Here is a 20,464-nt window from a genome sequence, read left to right as displayed (position 1 = left end):
TTTTATGAACATGAATGAGATCACAAAAATATAAAACATTGTGAAATGTCTCAGCCAGTTAAACATAAAAAGTAAGTTGCCCTGTACGTTAAGAAGCCCGTTGAGAAAGTCTTGAGTTGAGTTAAATCTCGAGAAAGAATTAATTTACAAACTTAAAAGTACACTGTGCAGGAAATGGCCAAAAAAGGTACTGCAACTATGCTGCTCATTGCAACTGGGTTGCCTATTGCCAAATTTGATCTTTTCATGAAGGTTTACTAAGTAATAAACTAATATTTTCTAGTATGGCCCAAGTACAGTCATTTTTGCAGCTAAAAATGGCTATTTCTGGAAATTCAAAATGGCGGACCATGGAGAAGATCCCCCTTTTCACGAATAAAAAGTGCAATATTTCCAGTCATAATGAATACTTACAATTTGATGGTGGTGGACGTAGTCATGAAAAAGGTAACATTAGTGAATTGGTAGCATGAATTCTGTAAATACACAACTAAAAATCTTACACAGTGTACCTTTAAAGGTGCACAGTGTGAGTAGGTATTGCAACTATGCTACTCATCGAAACAGATCTTTTCATGAATATTTACTAAATAATAAACTAATATTTACCAGTATGACCAAAGTAGAGTCAATTTTTCACCAAAAAGCGTCTATTTCTGAACATTCAAAATGGCTGACATGGAGAAGATCCATCCTTTTCATGAATGAAAAATGCAATTTTCCCAGTCATAATGAATACTCAGAATGTGATGGTGCTGCAAAAGCTAACATTTGTGAATAGGCACCATGAATTCTGGAAAGAAATTACAAATATGATACAGTGCACCTTTAAGGCAGCAGGGCAACTTACTTTTTTTTACATTTAACTGGCTTGCACTGTTTAACAGTGTAAATCAAATAAACCTTTACAACCTTTACATTGAGGAAAAAGACTTAACTGTGTTTACATGTATTATCCTGTCTTACCATACTACTGTTTATCTGTTCACATCTCCTCTCTACATATAGATAATTGCCATGAAAGACGGGACAGTGCAGACCCAGGGCACCCTGAGAGATATCCAGATATCAGAGCCTGAGCTCTATGAGCAGTGGAGAGCCCTCATGTACAGAGAGGTATGCTGCGAAGCACTCAAGCATGTTTGTCTACCAGCTGTGTTTTTTAGGGGGTTTAATTGCAATCAACTGGACCTCTTCTTCGAGGTTGACAGACATTTAATTTCTCAACGGATTAACTTAATTTCTGGTATAACTCCTAGTGCCCCCCTTCACAGCAAGCAGAAGTTGCTTCTCAGCTGAGGAAAGAAACATCTTGTAGCCCCTTAATGCGCGCCGTACCTCCTGTGGCATGCTGTAATAGACATTGAAAGTTAACTACTATAGTACTACACTACTATGGCAATGCACAGGGCCTTTAGTAATACATTACGACTTGGTCATTGCCATTCTGGTAACAGCTAATTTATAATGCCGTGTCTTAAGGGGTTAAGCTCTTAGAACAAGTCCAGTTGCTAAACTGAATAGTTTTGAATACTGTAGGTGCATTTTCACAGACAACTCTTTATTGCAATGCCATCTACGTATTTTGCTGTTCTGTATTACAGGAGGCGGGGAAAGAATCTACGAGTGAGATGAGGAAGAAGAGCTTCCGGAGAAACATGTACTCAAGGGACATCCTCACCAGAGAGGAAGAGGAGGATACTGACGAAGGTGAGACTCATCATCTCATAATGTGTACCTGTAGGAAGAGACAGCCATTGCCTAATGTTAAGGGAGTTTGTCTTGGCTTGGGAAGGTTGCATGTTCGATTGCAGGTTCAGGGAAAATGTGGGTGCCCTCTTGTACCCTAATCCATAAGTAAAAAATATCCTTGAGCAAGGCACCTAACCACATATAGCTCTAGGGACTGAAACCAACAACCTGTGACGATATAACTAATTTTCGATAAAATCATCAGCAAATTATAATGTAATGCAATGTAAACGACTGAAATATGTTTGTGTGAATTGTTTTCATATCTGTTCCAACGCATTACCATTATCAGGAAGACTCAATTGTAATACATACGCTGAGTACTGAGTACTGTATACACACTGAAGTTTGGGAACTGCTTCATCCTTAACAGTCAAATCAGTTACAGTACATTTTTAGAAGCCAGTCGTATTCGCACTGCTGACCTGAGTCATAAAGTCTGAATCATTTTTTTGGTCGCTATTTTGGGCTGTTTTCATGTGTGTTTTCTGCGTCGTTGCTTTTTTGAAACCCTGTCGTACATTTCATTGCTGTTCTTGTTGTTGTTTTTGTTGTTCTTGTGGCTTCATCTCTGTGGCTTCTGTGTGTGGATGTTTTGGGATGGCCTCAGCACCAGTTGTTGATAGTAGTGCTCCCAAAACCAAAGGTCTGGAGAATGGCATGGTTTTTAAAATGGCATCCCTCCCCCCAACTACACATCCAGCTGGATGAGGGACATTTTCACAATCTTTGGCTTACTGTATAATTAAGATCCACTCATGACACTCATCAAATGATTAGAATAGATTAAAAAGATTATCTCATATCTTTGAGATTATAATTTAGAAGCTGCAGATTAACTGACCAAATACTCAGATTGTGAAAATGGATAATTCTTTATTTACCCACATGTTCCTGATCCACTAACAGTATCAGCATTTAGACTGATAAACATGGGCTCATAAAATAAATAGTGGCAGAAATGTTCAAGAGAACGTTGAACAAATTCCTGCTATCACCGATTTACATTCACTTCTCATTAAACCTTTCACATGAAATAAAATAAGACATTTAAATGCATGAGTTCCTATTCCTATAGCAAAAATCATTCAGCAAAAACGCTGTATGTATTACTATTTTCTTCCATACCTTTGCACCTTCCCTTCCCTTAATGACCACACATATTAATCCAGCACAAATGTGCAATAACCACCTGTTGCCTGTTTGATCCGCTCTCTCACCACAAACACATAGCATGCACCTCTACTCCAGCCAACTTTACTCCCCTATGAAACATGTTCAGCTGTCTGTTGATGACTTTTGTTTTATATTTATCTCAAGCTCATTGCAGCTGTGATTGCGAGATTGCAGTGAAAACGTGCTGTGGCCACAGATGAATTGAGAACAGACACATCATAGACATACTAGACAACTGTCGTGACATGATATAGGCTAGAACAGGGGTGGGGAATCTACGTCTTATCCGTCCCGACATAATTTTAATGTTTAATGTTAATGTTAATGTGGGGTCTGTTGTTAAGGTGGCCAGGCCTAAAGTGCAGAGGGAAATCCTGGTTTGTGTTCACAGTACTGCCCTTGGAGGACTTTATAAAATTTGAAGTGGCCCATCGAATGAAAAAGGTTCCTCACCCCTGGGGCTAGAGACAATAGCTTGTGAGTGGCACAGTCATGAGGTGGTAAGCACTGCAGCATGGATGGTGACATTAACCTGATATCTGTTTCGGTACTCGTGACTGGTAGTAACAGCATGTATGAATCAGAACACCATGTGAATAGTGCGAATGCTCGTCATGCCCATGTGACGTTGGCTTGTGTGCGTGCGGGTGTCCTCTGTCCCTTCCACAGAGTCAGTGACGGATGAGGACAGCCTGGCGGCGGAGCTGCGTCACCGCGAGGCCATCCCGTGGCGCTCCATCAGCGCGTACCTGCGCTCGGGGGGGCTGCTGCTGCTGCTGGTGCTGGTGCTGTCGCAGCTGGGCAAGCACTCGCTCATGGTGGCCATCGACTACTGGCTGGCCCATTGGACCTCCAGTGTGGTGGTGGCCAAGCTGGGCAGCAGCGCCGAGGGGGCCAACAACTGCACTGCTGAGCCACAGGTGCGACACTGTGTCAGGTGGCTGTGGCTGTGACTGACTTTGCAGAGGAAGACTCTTCTGGGGATATTATGACAGACATGACAGACTCAGCTCAAACGGATGGATGGATGGATGGATGGATGGATGGATGGATGGATGGATGGATGGATGGATGGATGGATGGATGGATGGATGGATGGATGGATGGATGGATGTGTGTATGGGTGGATAGGTGGATAGGTGGATGGATGGACAGACACCGAGTTGTATAAAGTAGAAGTAAAAGTACTCTTACAGATGTACTGACAACACTGGTGGCAAGATGTTACATGGTATCAACTTTGTAATATTGCACTACTAGTGTTGTAATTACATATGCACAGTATAAATTCTTCTACTTAATACAACTCTGGACAGACGGACGACCAGATGGCTTCTGGGTCTCTGATGGTTCACTGCTCAGAATATTCATACACTTGACATTTAGTTTACTGGATGGATGGATGGACGGATGGACGGATGCACAAATGGACAGTTCACTGAATGTTTTTAGGGCGGCAGGCAGACAGACGCTCTCGGGGATGTGGCAACAGGTGCATGGCAGGGATGAGGGACAGCGCTCTGAGAGAGTAGTAAATAAGTTCAGCAGACACGCGTTGTCCTCACATTTCACCCAGTCATCTCTTCAGCGCCGCCGAAAAAAAGCTGTCTCGTCCTCACATCGGGCCATGGAACACAGTAGTCACATGACCATCCAGCACCTTCCTGTCCCCCCCCCACCACTGTCCCCAGAGAGCTCACGCAATTGGTCCCAGAGGGGACGGCCGTAAAAGAAGAGGGTGGGGGGTGGGGGAGGTGGAAGTAGTTCGGGTGGGGGAAGTAGGGTGAGATGGCACTGTAGCAGACATGCAATCCAATAATAAGTCCTCACAGGAGGTAGTCAGTCAGTCAGGCAAGCCACGCAAGTGTACACTCCACTTCAAACTGTTCTGCCTGTGTCCCTGGCTCTTGTCCATATGCTTCCCTGAATTCCCTAAAGGCCCGCGGCTCTGCCATACAGCTGGTCACTGTTTTATTCCCTCCACCTCCGCTTCACTTTTCTGACTCCCTCGACACACTATGTTCAGTCTACCCTCACTAAAGGGTCATGTCCCAGACACACAGCCCTCCAGCCCTCCAGGCTGATTCTCTTATGTGCATGTCCACTGTTTTGTCGAGCTGGTTCTATAAATATGGTTATTTGTTATTTTTAAGGGAATATGGGAGGGAATGTGTCTTATTCACACACACACAAACACACACGCGCACTTAGTAGAATTGATGTTTCTGTAATGTAATTTATGTAACCCACGTGTACACTGCTCTTGTGATTAATTCTAATTCTGTTAACAGTAAATATTTATTTTAGCAAAAAATTCACAGATTATTTTCCTGACAGCTGATTCATACAGTGTTCAAAGCAAATAGATTGGCTGTTTTATGGACATGCAGAGTCTACATGCACGTGCTGTGGTTTGGATAGGACGATGTTTGTGTCTGTACAGTGTGTAAGCATGCTTGAAAAGGCACAGCTGTGATAAATCTGTTAGCTCGTGAAGGCTTTGTTCATCGTCTGGAAACGGCGGCGATCTTTGCCCTCTGTGGGCACAGAAGCCCATGTGAGGCGCCGTGTGAACAAACATATGTCTGCTGTGCAGTGAGCACCTGAATTAAGAGACTTTGGTCCCTGTAGACCAGGGGTGGGGAACCTATGTCTCGAGGGCCTTTTACGGCCGTTTTATCTGGCCCCAGATATAATTTTCATGTTATGCAGCTTCACTGAAATGTTTTGTAAAGGGATTGTAAAAAATACATTTGCAATACAATTAAGTTTTCAGGTTGGATTTTAGGGGATATAGAGGCAGTGGGGTCTGTTTTAAAGGTGCAGGGGGAAATCCTGTTTTGTGTTCATAGTATGGCCCTCGGAGGACTTTTACGGCCCTTGGAGCCTTGGAGGAATTTGAAGTGGCCCCTTGAATGAAAAATATTCCTCACCCCTGCTGTAGACAGACATAAGGACAAAACAGTTCTTTGGTATAACACAATACAAAACAATAATTCTCATCTGCCTAATGCAGAAAGTTATTTATAAAACAGAGAAATGAACGCTGATGCTAAATGATGTTGATGTGAAATGGTATCGATAAAAAAAGCTGCCTTCACTTAGAAATTTGCATGTCTGCTATGCAATGAGCATAAATTGGTTAAAAGACTCCGGTCCCTACGGACAGGCTTAATGGACAAAACCTTTCTGGGTATTACTGATAGATTACCTAATTCAATAAGCTTATTCATTGCTGAATTGTGTGCTGATGTTGAAAGTTGTTGATAAAAAAGGAGCGGTCTTTGTTCAAAAGTAAGTACACTATTCTTCCTGACCATGTTGTTAAATGTACCCATTATTTTCCCCCGGCCTCAGGCGTGTGCGTTCCCCCACTCGTCCTACCTGCTGGTGTTCTGCATCCTGTGCTGCCTGGGCATAGTCATGTGCCTGCTCACCTCCGTCGCCGTGGAGTGGACAGGGGTGCGTGTAGCCACCAAGCTCCATGGCAACCTGCTCAGAATAATCATCCTAGCGCCCATGAGGTAGGTACTCTAGCGCCTCTGTGTGTGTGTGTGTGTGTGTGTGTGTGTGTGTGTGTGTGTGTGTGTGTGTGTGTGTGTGTGTGTGTGTGTGTGTGTGTGTGTGTGTGTGTGTGTGTGTGTGTGTGTGTGTGTGTGTGTGTGTGTGTCATGATCTCTGTCCATTTCAACTACCTGGGCTCACACATCAGTCAGTAAAGTCAAGGTCAGAACTAGTTCACATGTAAAGTCATACTCTATCTTCCATCAGTGGAATACAATACCTTTACAAGACAATTAGCATCACAGCCCTACACTCAGTGTGGTTCCTGAGGCACCGTATAGAGGCTATTCTCTCTTGGCAAGGGTTTCCCCTAGGCTCCCTCTGTATCTTTGAGTACAGTAGAGAGGAGAATAAAGGTGAGCGGAGCGGAGCTGAGCGGAGTTGTCTGTTGTCTGTGCTTGAAGGCAACCCAGTACCATCTGCTCTTTAGGGTAATGGGGTGGACGGCGGCCTGCTCTGTATCCCCGGAGGCGGTGGCCAAATAATGAACTCTGCTTATTGTGCCCCTCTGTCAACGCCTCACCAGGGCCATTTGGTTCCAGCTTGTTTGTGTGGCTGAGGAGGAGATGATGTTTTTTTTCTTGGCTGTTTTCCTGTAATGTAAGCCGTCGAAGACTGGACCGTAGTACCACAATATTGACAAAAAAATGTATGACTATCAGTAATTAACCTTTTTGTGCTAATTATTTTGCAGGCTCTTTGAGACTACTCCCCTTGGCAACATTTTAAACAGGTTCTCTGCTGATACCAACACTATTGACCAGGTAAATAGTTTTCTCAATTGCAATGCATAGTCCAACCACAGATAGCACAGATAGCCCTAAGTTTTAAGCTCTGATATGATACTCAATGATACAGCATGTCCTACATTGAATGACTGTCCTAACCAAACAACATGAAACAAGATCACAAAGTCTTATTTCATCCCATATTAAATTTAGCATCCTTCTCTTCATGGATGAAAAACAGATTGCAGTACCTGACAGTCATATTTCCCGTTAACTTGCAGCACATCCCGACTACCCTGGAGTGTCTTAGTCACTCCCCACTGCTGTGTTTTACACTCTCCTTTTGACATCATACTGAGTCATGTAACATCTTTGAAACTAACGCCCTAACTAACTAACTAACCCAAATGGATGACATGGATGAAACTACAGCTGAGTGTTGCCTCTCCTGGTCTTCTTTGCAGCACATCCCGACCACCCTGGAGTGTCTGAGTCGCTCGGCGCTGCTGTGCATGTCAGCCCTGGGGGTCATCGCCTACATCACGCCAGGCTTCCTCTTCGCCCTGGCCCCCATGGCCATCATATGCTACTTCATACAGAAGTACTTCCGCCTGGCGTCCAGGTCAGCACCGCACCCTCCACAACCAGGAAGCAGATATTCTTTTTTTATATACAGTGCCCTCCATAATTATTGGCACCCCTGGTTGAGATGTGTTTTTTAGCTTCCAAATATTTTATTTTTTTTCTAAATAATATGGGACCTTAATGGAAAAAAAGAGAAAAATCCAACCTTCAATACAAGTGCATTTATTCAGTGGGGAAAAAATCCCACATAAAGAAATAATTATTTGACATCAAATAATGTGTGTCACAATTATTAGCACCCCTGGTGTTAATATTTTGTACAACCCCCTTTTGCCAACAAAACAGCACCTAATCTTCTCCTATAATGTTTCACAAGATGGGAAAAGACAGAAAGAGGGATCTTCAGCCATTCCTCTTTGCAGAATCTCTCTAAATCATCCAGAGACCTGGGTCCTCTCCTCTGTACTCTCCTCTTCAGCTCACCCCACAGGTTCTCAATGGGGTTGAGGTCAGGGGACTGAGATGGCCATGGGAGGAGCTTGATTTTGTGTCTGGTGAACCATTTCTGTGTAGATTTGGCCATATGTTTAGGGCCATTGTCTTGCTGAAAGACCCAGTGACGACCCAGCTTCAGCTTTCGGGCAGAGGGCAACAGATTTTGATTTAAAATGTCCTGGTATTTCAAAGCATTCATGATGCCATGCACCCTAACAAGGTTCCCAGGGCCTTTGGAAGCGAAACAGCCCCACAGCATCACTGACCCACCCCCATACTTCACAGTGGGTATGAGGTGCTTTTCAGTATGCGCATCTTTCGTGGTACGCCAGACCCACTTAGAGTGTTTGTTGCCAAAAAGCTCAATCTTGGTCTCATCTGACCAAAGCACACGGTCCCAGTTGAAGCCCCAATACCGCTTGGCGAACTCCAGACGTTTGCGTTTATGATTGTGAGTGAGGAAAGGTTTACTCCGTGCATGCCTCCCAAACAGCTTGTTGGCGTGTAGACAGCGCCTGATGGTTGATTTGGAGACTTTGTGACCCCAGGATGCTACCATTTGTTGTAATTCTGTAACAGTGAGCTTTGGAGATCTTTTGATTTCTCTTACCATCCTCCTCACTGTGCGTGGTGGCAAAATAAACTTGGGTCCTCGTCCAGGCTTGTTTACCACTGTTCCAGTTGTTTTGAACTTCTTAATTACTCCTCTCACAGTGGATATGGGCAGCTGCAGTTGAGTGGCAATCTTCTTGTAGCCTCTGCCTGACCTGTGAAGGTCGACGCACATCTGCCTCACTTGTATGCTGTGTTCCTTTGTCTTTCCCATGTTTAAGAGTGGATAAGAGAAATGGCCTCGGTGTCACGTCATATTTATACCCCAGGGAAACAGGAAGTGATGAATTACTAATTAAATGTTCCTACATACTCTGGTAGACTTTGTAAACTACTGTAGAAATGAGAGAAATGCTTCTATTATATTTATTTCTTGGGAATTGTTAATGGTGCCAATAATTGTGGAACAGGTGATTTAATGAAAAATAATTATTGTTTAGTCAGGGATTTTTTTTATTTTCTTGCAATTCATTTGAGTTGAAGGCTACATTTTCCTACAATTTTCAGTGTGACAGTATTCTTCTGCAAATAAACACTGAATTTATTTTAAGGCTTTTAACACATCTTTACCAGGGGTGCCAATAATTATGGAGGGCACTGTAAGTATATATATGAGTGCGTTTTAATATGCGACCTTACCTCCTCCACTTGCGCTTGTCTCCTCGTCCCGCCTTCTGGCCCCTCCTCCGTGGAGATTTTTGCAAATTGCAAATGAGAAAAAGACTCTACAATTGAGCTTTTGCAAGATATTGAAATATAATGCTGTTGTCAGTGATGTCATCATGACGAGAAGCAAGTGGAGGAGGCAAGGTCGCATATTGCAACGCACTCCTCATATATATTTTAGGGGCTTTTATGCCTTTATTTGACAGGACAGTCGAAGATGGTGACAGGAAGACAATGGGACAGATAGACAGGGGAGGACCGGGAAATGACCCAGGCTGGACTCGAACCGGGGTCCCTGTGGGTGGGCATGCAAGCCCAAATGTGGGGGGCTTAGCGCGCTGCGCCACAGCGCCCTGAGGAAACAGATATTCATTGGTCAACCAGCTAGCCTGGCATTGACTCGATTTGCAGTCAGAAATGTGAAATAATGTAGCATTTTTTTTTACTTTGCGCTTCACAATATACTTAAATTTGTGAAAATTTGGGGGAAACGTCAGCCATGATTTATTGCTTAACTGAACTAGCATTAATTGCATTATACACATGCAAGGGCATTGCATCAACATATTGTTTGGGTACTTTCCATCGCTATCCAGCAACACTGTTTTACCAGAAGAAATTTTCCCAGGTCATTCTAGAAAACTGGGTAAAAAAACATGTTTTACTTTGCCCAAGGTTGCCTGATTTACACGTTGCCTTTCTCTCTATAGGGATCTTCAGCAACTGGAAGAGGGCACACAGATCCCTCTACTGTCCCACTGCTCTGAAACTGTGGAGGGACTTACCACCATCCGAGCCTATAGGTAAATACTGTACATACAGTATGTGCATGCTCACTTAGCTCTGTAGTGCTGTACGGTGGGGGAAGGCTGTTCAAGAATCAGTTCCAATTGATTGATTGATTGCTTTATTGACAACACATCAGTTTTCTCCTTTATAGAAGCACTGTTCTTCCTGTGGTGTTCTTCCTGTCCAATGGAGACTGTTATGGTCCTATGCTGCAGTAGTCTACACCCCAAGGCTTTGCTGTCCAAAAGGGGAAAACAATTATTTTTGGTACTTTGGTACCACGCACTGATGAAGGCTTGATAGCCGAAACGCGTTTGCTTTTTGGACATGGTGGTAATATAAATAAATAATGAGACGCATTTTGTGAGTGCAGATTTTTCTTCCTTAAGTTGATGCAGTTTATCGCGCACCCAAAGACTTTCGTTTTTTCCAAGAAGTTGAGCGCGTCCTTTGCCTAAACTTGAAAACAATTATTTCCCTTCCTGTAGAGGAGAGCCTTAAGCTATGTGTGTTGCACTAACATGAAGGTGCACAGATGTAAGACGCTAATGAAGGTAGTGCAATGTAAAGTGAAAGTGAAAGCCCATTGGGAAACTCCAACTCCCATTGTCATTGTGACACAGCACTCCACAGCACACAAGTGAACACTGCACACAACGAAATTGCATTTATTGCATCACCCGTGCAAGGGGGCAGCCCTCAGTGGCGCCCCATGGGGAGCAGTGCGGTGGGACGGTACCATGCTCAGGGTACCTCAGTCATGGAGGAGGATGGGGGAGAGCACTGGTTGATTACTCCCCCCAAAGGGGTTAGTGTTAGTTTACCCAAAGCAAAGCGGACAGCCCAAATGATGGCCCTGAGGAGGAGGAGAGAGGGAGGGACTACGTCTTCCATGCACTGGCATCCCCACAGGCTAAGGTTGCTTTCCAATATGCGACCATGCGTCCTCCACTTGAGCTTGTGGCCTCGTACCAAGAAGTAATACTTCGTGATGACATCACTGACAAAAGCATTACTGTATATTTCAATATCTTGCAAAAGCTCAATTGTAAAGTAATTTTCTCATTTTCAAACAGGATGGCAAATGAAGAATAGTCCCCCAAAAATGTTTTTGGCTAGGCTGACAGTGGGGAAACGTAATTATTTTCTGCACTGAGCCGGGGCATCAGCAAAACGTGAGGCCACAAGCCCAAGTGGAGGACGCAAGGTCGCATATTGGAATGCACCCTAAGTCTGCTGAGGAGAGATGAGTCTATCACCCTCTCTCTCACCCACAGGCCCTCAGGTCACAATCCTCTTCCCATTCCTCAGCACCTGCCCTTATGTGAGCGGGCTCTGACCAACCAACACTTCCCCCATTGGTGAATGAGGTGTCTCAATGGCAATGTAATGTCTACCTAATGTACTAACCTCTCCCAATCCTTGCAAGACCAAACTGTACATTATTTTCATTCAACCAGAGATTCCGCATTTCACATTACTTTTACATTTCAAAGGTATGAACAAAAATTCAAGAAGAAACTCCTGGAGTATGCAGACGCAAACAACATAGCCTCCCTCTTTCTGACAGCAGCTAATCGTTGGTTGGAAGTTCGCATGGTGAGACATTTTTCGACTCTAAATTTGTACTTGGTTGGTATATGGAATTAATTGGCACCATCTCATTTTGATTTGAATGTTTATTTTGTGTGTCTGCAGGAATATATTGGGGCTTTTGTTGTCTTGATAGCTGCCGTGGCTTCCATCAGTAACTCCCTATATAGCCAGCTCTCCGCAGGTCAGGTTGGGTTAGCCCTGACATATGCACTGATGGTACGTGAGTGACTAACTTTAAATGTCTTTGCCACATCTCAAGCATGTCTCCTATTTTCAGCCAGAAGTCTGTGATAATGTTCTGCTTACACACGTCACACCACATTATTACACATTTGCATGTTCTCCTAATCCCTGTAAGTATCCAGGCCAGTTTGTAAATAGTTTTCTGTGGTGGAATAGCAAGTGGGTGATAAGCCCCGCTTATACCCATAGGTGTCCAATTACCTGAACTGGATGGTCCGCAACTTGGCTGACATGGAGGTGCAGCTGGGCTGTGTGAAGAGGATCAGCAGTCTGCTGGAGACAGAGCCAGAGTGCTACCAAGGCTCCATGAGTGAGTCACCGCACAGCACAGCACAGCACAGCACAGCACAGCACAGCACAGCACAGCACAGCACAGCACAGCACAGCACAGCACAGCACAGCACAGCACAGCACAGCACAGCACAGCACAGCACAGCACAGCACAACACAGCTACTCTGCCCTACAAAGGCAAAATGCAGTAACTACGCCAACCTTGAAACTGAGAAAAACGCATTAAAAATATTAGTATTAGGTTGGATATTGTAGTTACTGAAATTTGGACATTTTGGACGTTAAGAAGGCCATTTTCAGTATAAATTCAATATTGATAAAATTAAGTTACTGCATTTTTCCTTTGCAGGGTAGTGCTGTGTGCTGTGTGGTGTCATTTCCACAAGGGCCAGGGGCGTTACCTTACGATACCCACACCACCCCCTCCTTCCCAATGATATCCTACAGATTAATACATGGAGCACAATTGTTAGTCAAGGTGGGTCAGGGAAAGCCAATGTCAGAGACATGCAACGTCATGTAATCATTATTGATAAGGCCATGTCGTGTTGAAATATTATATGAATACCTCCAGGAATGAATAGCTTCTTCATTTTTTGGTAAAGAAATTGCAATAAATCACATTCACAAGACTAAATATTTGTTTTTTGGGGGGATCTAGTCAAAGTGGCGGCCTTAACTTTGAACCCTGACATATAGCATATTACTTACTATATAGTTTGTCTTGATTCTGACCCCTTTCCATGTTTGACCTGTAGTTATGCCAAAGCAGAATTTTAGGGTTTATACATAGGCAGTCACTGTGTGCATTAACCTTTCTTGGACCCCTACTGATGTTTGGGCAGTAAAGTGTCGTCCGCATGCCATACTTTCCCCAACTTGAAAGCCGCACTGTTTCACTATGTTGCGACATACTATTGCCTGATAAGTTGCATGACTTGCCTGGAGGCATTTCTAAATGTCGTTACTGCTAAAGTCCGCTACAAATGCTATTTCCACTGTTATAGTCAGCTGATGATAATGGTGTGTACCAGGGCTTGACATTAACTTTTTCACCCACCGGCCACTGTGGCTAGTGGTTTTCCCAAGGCACTAGCCACTTAGGTATTCCACTAATCACAGAATTTATATTGTTTTTTCCCCCTCTTTATCGTCATAGCGTACGTCTAACCTCAGAAGATGAGGTGCTAAAACAAGATGAGTGTATAGCTCTCCACATGGAAGTATAGCAAGCAAATAGAAACTGAGTTCTGAGCCTTTTTTGAACTTAGATACAGACAATTGATACACAAGGGACATACAACAGAATATAGGCTACTATGATGCGTATGTCACACCAAGGAATAAGCTGCCAGACAAATTGGCTAGTGACACTGAAAGTGTTACTAGCCACAGCCAAGTTTTACCAGCATTTGGCCGGTTGGCAGGTGCCAGTGTCAAGCCCTGGTGTGAAGCGTATGTTTGTTATATTAGTGTCTGCTCTGTGTGTGACTCAGCTCCAGCAGAAGTACCCGCTCTGTGGCCACAGTACGGTGAGATCAACATTGAGAACCTCTGTGTGCGCTATGCCAATGGACTGAAGCCAGTGCTCAAGCATGTCAGCGCTCACATCCTACCAGGGCAGAAGGTAACTCACACTGTTTTATTACGTGAACACAAATATCAACAGTGGATACTGGGGCAGCCATGGCTTAGTGGTTAGAGAGTTGGTCTTTCATTCTACTGTAGGGGTTGCTGGTTCGAATCCCCCCTTCCCTCTCTACACCTCCATCCCTGGCTGAAGTGCCCTTGAGCAAGTCACCTAACCCCACATTGCTCCAGGGACCGTAACCAATACCCTGAAAAATAATAGTTGTAAGTCGCTTTGAATAAATGAAAGCGTCAGCTAAGTGAAATGTAATGTAATTTAATGTAATGTAATATTTTCACATTACTCTCGGAATGGGGGCCTTAAACCTGAGAAATGAAAAGTTGTCTACTGTATGTGTCACTTAATTTAACATCATTTTCACTCCTTAGCTCATGTAATTGGCTGAAGCATTGTGGAAAAAGAGATAAGCTATACACATATAAATATGGAGAGACATTATGAACCTGTGATGTTCCCATCACCTGGCTAAAGTTATCAAAACCTGACAGCGTGAAGACTGAGAATCTGTGATATTATCCCTAGAGGCGTTTCCTTAATATTATGTAAATGTATACAGTGTGGTGTGAAGACTAAGTGTAAGTGACAGAGCAAGACTAAAAAAATGTTTGCTTCTGTAGGTGGGAATCTGTGGCAGAACGGGAAGTGGCAAGTCATCTTTCTCCCTGGCTCTGTTCCGAATGCTGGATACCTTTGAAGGTTAGTAGAGCATCATTATTGGGGAGCAACTTTAGGGCACTGAAAAAAAGAGTAAAATGGATACTGACGCAAATTGCCCTGTTTGTCTATTCGAGATTAAGAGAGCATGAGAATCAGTATCCCTTTTTAATGTTGGGACCTTTTGGGGTTTTTGAATTCAGCCGATTTTCCCTCGTGTCACCACCAGGCCATATTGTCGTAGATGGGATCGACATCGCAGAGCTGCCACTGCAGGCCCTGAGATCACGCTTTTCAATCATCCTACAGGACCCCTTCATGTTCAGTGGAACAATTCGGTGAGCATTTAGAGGTCCTTAATCCCTCCCTCACTGCGCAGCCTACCTAGCTTTTTACTCCTACTAAAATATACAACAAAACCACTCTGTTGGAACTGATGCAGGCCCTCTCTGTTATCAGATGCTGTGCATGGTAGCAAATCCCTGGCTGGACAGGGATTAGATCAGGATGGACACGCTACGCATAAGCAATAAGCACGGGCAATAAAAACATGAACTTTTCAGGGATTTTCCAGTAGGTTGCATCCCACTGTCTGCAGAGCCCATGGAGTACAGTAGCTATTCTAGGCCTTAAATGTCGATGAGTTGAACTGCAAGACGTCTGCATACTTGCCTCTCTCATTCTAAAGGGCTGTTTTCATATGATCAATTTTATCGATGACTGTGCTGTTTATCAATGTTTTCATTTCACCGATTTTATTAACGAGTCTGCTGTTTGTCTGGTAGGTTCAATTTAGACCCAGAGCGGAAAGCATCGGACAGGACACTGTGGGAAGCTCTGGAGATAGCTCAGCTTATGCCAGTGGTCAGAGCTCTGCCCGGTGGGCTTGGTAAGGCAACATGGCACCCAACACTCATCTTATGACAGCCGGGCTTACGCTGTGTGATTTTTGGTCCAATTTTGCCACGATTTGTCAGTGGCATGACTTTTTGAGAATCGGGCCGATTTCTGGCTCAATAGCCGGTCAATCACGAGTCTCACATCGTGTAGTGTACATAGGGTAAGGACAAGCGATTTCACCTCATGACCATCTTAGGATCAGCAATCGAAATGGTCGCAAGAAAATCAAAACGGTTTGAATCACACAGTTGAAGCAGTGATATGACCTGACTTGACACTACATTTCACTCTACGCATGAACAAATTTCCAGGACAGCGCGATAAGCTCTTGAGCGCATCCTCGCCTCCAGCTCAGGTGCGCGTTTCCCTTCCAAGTTTTTGTCATCTTCAGTTCCGGAAAACAGACCCGTTGTGTTGTACAGTGGGAGCATTCTGCTTGCAACCGAGCCTCAGCTCGTATATTGTGGTGAGGACGTGAGTCGTGAGATGTGTACTTTTAAACCCTGCGATTTCCTTGTACAGTGTGAGCAGGAACTGAATACCCATGACTGAAAATATCACACAGTGTAAGCCCGGCATTACAGTGGGCTCTCTCTTACAGTTTCTTTCTAGTTGGGTGCAGTCGCTATAGACCACTCTACCAGTCAGTCCGTTCAAAATCAATTACCTTTTAGGAGAGTTTGCACACAGTGTAGAGGTTTAGAGTTAAGTTTCTGCACTTATGAAGAATTTCTAGTAAACAATGCCGTGTCATAAAAGGTCATGTCATTTTTAATGATATATTTTGCCTTTAAAGAAACAGTTCACTTCATTTCAGAAAATTGCTCATAGGTATAATTAAGCCATGGTAAAATATGAGAGTACATAGAATTTATTTTCTGGATGTGATAACTTGCGGCTTCATGCTTGCTTCTATCCACTTCCAGTGATTATGCTAAGCTATACAAATAATTCTAATACTAAGAAATCTAAGTACTTTAACACACTGAGAAGAAAATTACTGTATATGCACATTCATGTTTAATACTTGGATAAACTGCAAATATGTCTACATCAATAAAGGGTGGACTGTTCCTTTATCCCATTGACGCCTAAGGCACCTGTAAAAAAAAGGTGCTGAATGCCTGAGCCCTTTTTAATAAAAGCTGTCCTCAGCCTATAAAAACCTAAATAGGCATATCTCAGCTTCTGAAGCACATAAAATATGCACTAAGTTGCATTGAAACGCTAAGATTCTCATCTTTCATTAGAATGTGTTCAGTCATCTCAAACAAACAGAGATTTTTTAATTAAGTTGTCTCAAATGTCATTAGCCTGAATGTTGTGTAATGCAGCTCCAGGCGCCTGGGCCAATGTTGCGCAACGCAACATCAGGCATCAATGGGTTAAGAACAGCTGCCAAAAACATTTTAGGGGTTGGTATAGAGGAAACCTGGGACAATTACTAGACCTGGGATTTATCACGTCATGCAACATCACTGTTTGGTGGCCCAGCACACTAACTTGGAGGCATTCTTGTCTTCAAAGAACTTTCTATATACAGTGTGTACTTGCTTGAGCTTACCCATGCTGCCTGTAAAGCTACTGTGTACTGGATATTAATCTAGAATGAGTCAGGCCAAAATGCTTATTGAGGACGCTGGGCAGTTTTGGTCAAATTTTAATCTGCCACTCATTAACGTACAGTATGGGTCTGTTCTGCCTCTCGTAGATGCAATGGTTGCCGAAGGCGGAGAAAACTTCAGCCAGGGGCAGCGTCAACTGTTCTGTCTTGCAAGGGCGTTTGTGCGAAAGAGCAGCATCCTGATCATGGATGAAGCGACCGCTTCAATAGATATGGCCACGGTGAGTGAGAAATGTCATTACACATTAGACATGGGCAGAAGTGACAGCTAATATGATTAAACCCTCAGAAATTGGATAGGCCTACATTTAATGTGTAAACTTAAATTGAGTTAAATGTGACCAATTGGCTATTTGAATTTTGTTCACTGTTACTTTATAGTTTTACTGCCCAAGACTATTTGTATGACGTCAGACTGTGTGTGATCAGCACCATGGACAGGGCTTCACCTCAGCAGGACGTTAATTGACTGATTGTGCGCCTTCATCTGTTCCTCAACAGGAAAGCATTCTGCAAAAAGTTGTCATGACTGCCTTTGCAGACAGGACTGTCGTGACTATTGCAGTAAGTAACAAAGTGCAACTTTTTTATATGTCATGTCACCATAACAAATACTAAAATATTGTTTTTTCATACATAACTGTTTTTGTATGTTTCTGTTTTCTTTTAGCATCGGGTCAATACCATACTGAACTCTGATATGGTGATTGTTATGAAGAGAGGAGTGATTGTGGAGTACGACGAGCCTGGCACACTCCTACAACAATCAGACAGCGTCTTTGCATCTTTTGTGAGGGCGGACAAATGAAGGACATGCACAACGAAAATACTTTTATAAAAGACTGTGTACATAGTTTGTAAATGTGTTGTAAATAAAATATATTTTGATTTTTAAATACATTGTTATTAATAGGTAAATGAATTATATCCCAACAAAGTCACATATACCAGATTTCTCATTTATATTATAACCATTACATACCCACAGCAATTGTATGGGCAACCGTGAAAGCCCATTGGGAAACTCCAAAACCGGTGAATACAAATAAAATAAAATGTAACTAAGTTACTGTAACTTCTCACGCGCCTCCTATTGAAAGTCAGAAAGTCGATCTCTGGATATAATTTGAGACAGCTCTTCAGCTGGCGCTGGTCACTTGCTAACTCAGCTGATACACAAGACACCCTCGACAGGGCAGTAGGCTACAGGTGGTTGTGCGCCACGCGAAAAGGAGGTCTACTATGCGAATCCACAAGTGGATTTAACTTTGCGTAAAAACGCAAAAGAAGTGAATTTGTGTGGACCGTCTGCAAGGACAACACTTGGATAGGCTACTTCTTCTCGTAACATGTCAACCTGAACAGCAGAGACGGGTGCAGAAGCCATGATTACCCTCAGCACTGCTCACTTGGGTGACCAAGTTCGTTGGAGAGTTCGTCAAAGTTGGGGACGCACACTGCCAGCTCCATGAGGGCGCAATGCCTTTCCCTGTTTGAACGGTTTTATAATTTTGTCTCCAAAGAGTCAACACAATGTTGTCAAGAAAAAACATTCCTAGTGATTTTGTCTTGACTCGGCTGGCAGAGGACCACTTTCAGCCAAGGCATGCAGGGAAGCAAAGAAAAGCCAGATTCGTTGATAAAGACGGGGGTTGCAATGTTGCTCACACCAACATAAGAGAACAAGGACGGTTTTTGCTCGATGTTTTTACGACTTTAGTCGACCTAAAATGGCCACATACTCTTTTGATATTTACGATGACATTTCTATGCAGTTGGCTTTTGTTTGCTATGATCTGGTGGCTAATTGCTTTCGCACATGGAGACTTGCATGAGAACGAAGACGATTTTATTCCGTGCGTCACGGATATCGATTCCTTCGCCTCCGCTTTCCTTTTCTCAATCGAAGTGCAGGTAACCATTGGCTTTGGTGGCCGCATGATCACCACAGAGTGCTTCTCTGCTATTGCCATTCTGATTATTCAGAACATAGTGGGTTTGGTCATCAACGCAATTATGCTGGGCTGTATTTTCATGAAGACCGCACAAGCCAATAGGCGAGCGGAGACGCTCATTTTCAGCAAGCACGCCGTCATATCGCTGAGGAATGATAAACTGTGCTTCATGATGCGCCTGGGAGACCTCCGGAAAAGTATGATCATTAGCGCATCGGTGAAGATGCAGGTGATCAAAAAGAACACAACAGACGAGGGCGAAGTAATCCCTCTCCACCAAATAGACGTGGACCTGGAGAATTGTTCGAATGGCATCTTCCTTGTTTCACCCATAATCATAACTCATGTAATTGACGAAAACAGTCCTCTGTATGACATGTCGGAAATGGACTTGCAAAGTGAGGACATAGAAATTGTTATTATTCTAGAGGGTGTTGTGGAAACTACTGGCATCACGACACAAGCAAGAACGTCTTATTTGTCCGATGAGATTTTCTGGGGACACAGATTTGTCCCAATCGTCACTGAGGAGGAAGGAGTGTATGCGGTCGATTACTCTAAATTCGGAAACACCGTCAAGGTGCCCACACCAACGTGCAGTGTCAAAACATTGAAGGAGGGGGGCGTGTCTGAGCGACTGTTACGGGTAGGGAAACTGCGGAGTACTGTCAGACGTCGACCCCCACCGGGGGAAGGATTGTCTTTTAACTGAATTTAAAAGATCAGTGTTAAATGGGAGGATGTATGGGACCTATATGCCACTTACGCATTTTTGTGAAGGATATGCGTGCCAAACTTGACTCTTCCATAAGGCTGCCCATGTGTTTCATGACAAGGCTGCATCATGGTTGTTTTTTAAGTACTTGCACTGATTTTGTTTTTTAACTGGGTGAAAAACGGTTTAGAGTCACTGAAAATGTTCTTAGGCCAAATGTATGTTTATCAATGTGTTAAAAAATGTATAAAAAAGACAAAACTGATCCATTGTCTGAATCAAGTCATCATTCTATGCCTTAAAACAACATGTGGGGCTCTTTTTTGGAATGTGCAATGTGTTCAAGAGTAGCATGTCTGTAAAAAAAATAAGCAAAGCAAAACAAAAATCAAACCCGTTTTGGTCTATTGAGTCAAAATGCAAATCATTTAGTTTCCATATATATTGTGCACTCTATGAAGGGAGGT

The 20,464-nt window shown here is 43.4% G+C and overlaps 2 protein-coding genes across 2 annotated transcripts in view; both read left to right on the top strand.

The window, feature by feature from the left end:
• Positions 1-18,185, top strand: part of LOC134438224 (ATP-binding cassette sub-family C member 8-like) — a 47,341-nt gene extending 29,156 nt beyond the window's left edge. Inside the window, 17 exon segments of the mRNA XM_063187722.1 lie at positions 1,009-1,116; positions 1,605-1,710; positions 3,598-3,848; positions 6,286-6,452; positions 7,187-7,256; positions 7,685-7,842; positions 10,289-10,381; positions 11,864-11,966; positions 12,066-12,179; positions 12,396-12,516; positions 13,995-14,125; positions 14,767-14,845; positions 15,033-15,141; positions 15,589-15,692; positions 17,415-17,548; positions 17,829-17,891; positions 17,998-18,185. Of these exon segments, the coding sequence (XP_063043792.1) occupies positions 1,009-1,116; positions 1,605-1,710; positions 3,598-3,848; positions 6,286-6,452; positions 7,187-7,256; positions 7,685-7,842; positions 10,289-10,381; positions 11,864-11,966; positions 12,066-12,179; positions 12,396-12,516; positions 13,995-14,125; positions 14,767-14,845; positions 15,033-15,141; positions 15,589-15,692; positions 17,415-17,548; positions 17,829-17,891; positions 17,998-18,135 (2,049 nt within the window). The 3' untranslated portion in view covers positions 18,136-18,185.
• Positions 18,186-18,501: 316 nt separating this feature from the next.
• On the top strand, positions 18,502-20,262 carry LOC134438222 (ATP-sensitive inward rectifier potassium channel 11-like). Its single transcript, XM_063187716.1, has one exon. It carries the CDS (start codon positions 18,861-18,863, stop codon positions 19,992-19,994), a length of 1,134 nt encoding a protein of 377 aa, XP_063043786.1. The 5' UTR covers positions 18,502-18,860; the 3' UTR covers positions 19,995-20,262.
• The last annotated feature ends 202 nt before the right edge of the window (positions 20,263-20,464 follow it).

This window comes from Engraulis encrasicolus, chromosome 22, assembly GCF_034702125.1.
Source record: "Engraulis encrasicolus isolate BLACKSEA-1 chromosome 22, IST_EnEncr_1.0, whole genome shotgun sequence".
Taxonomy (NCBI): Eukaryota; Metazoa; Chordata; class Actinopteri; order Clupeiformes; family Engraulidae; genus Engraulis; species Engraulis encrasicolus.
The sequence above is the reverse complement of the archived record's forward strand: the minus strand, read 5'-3'. Positions and strand labels throughout refer to the sequence as shown.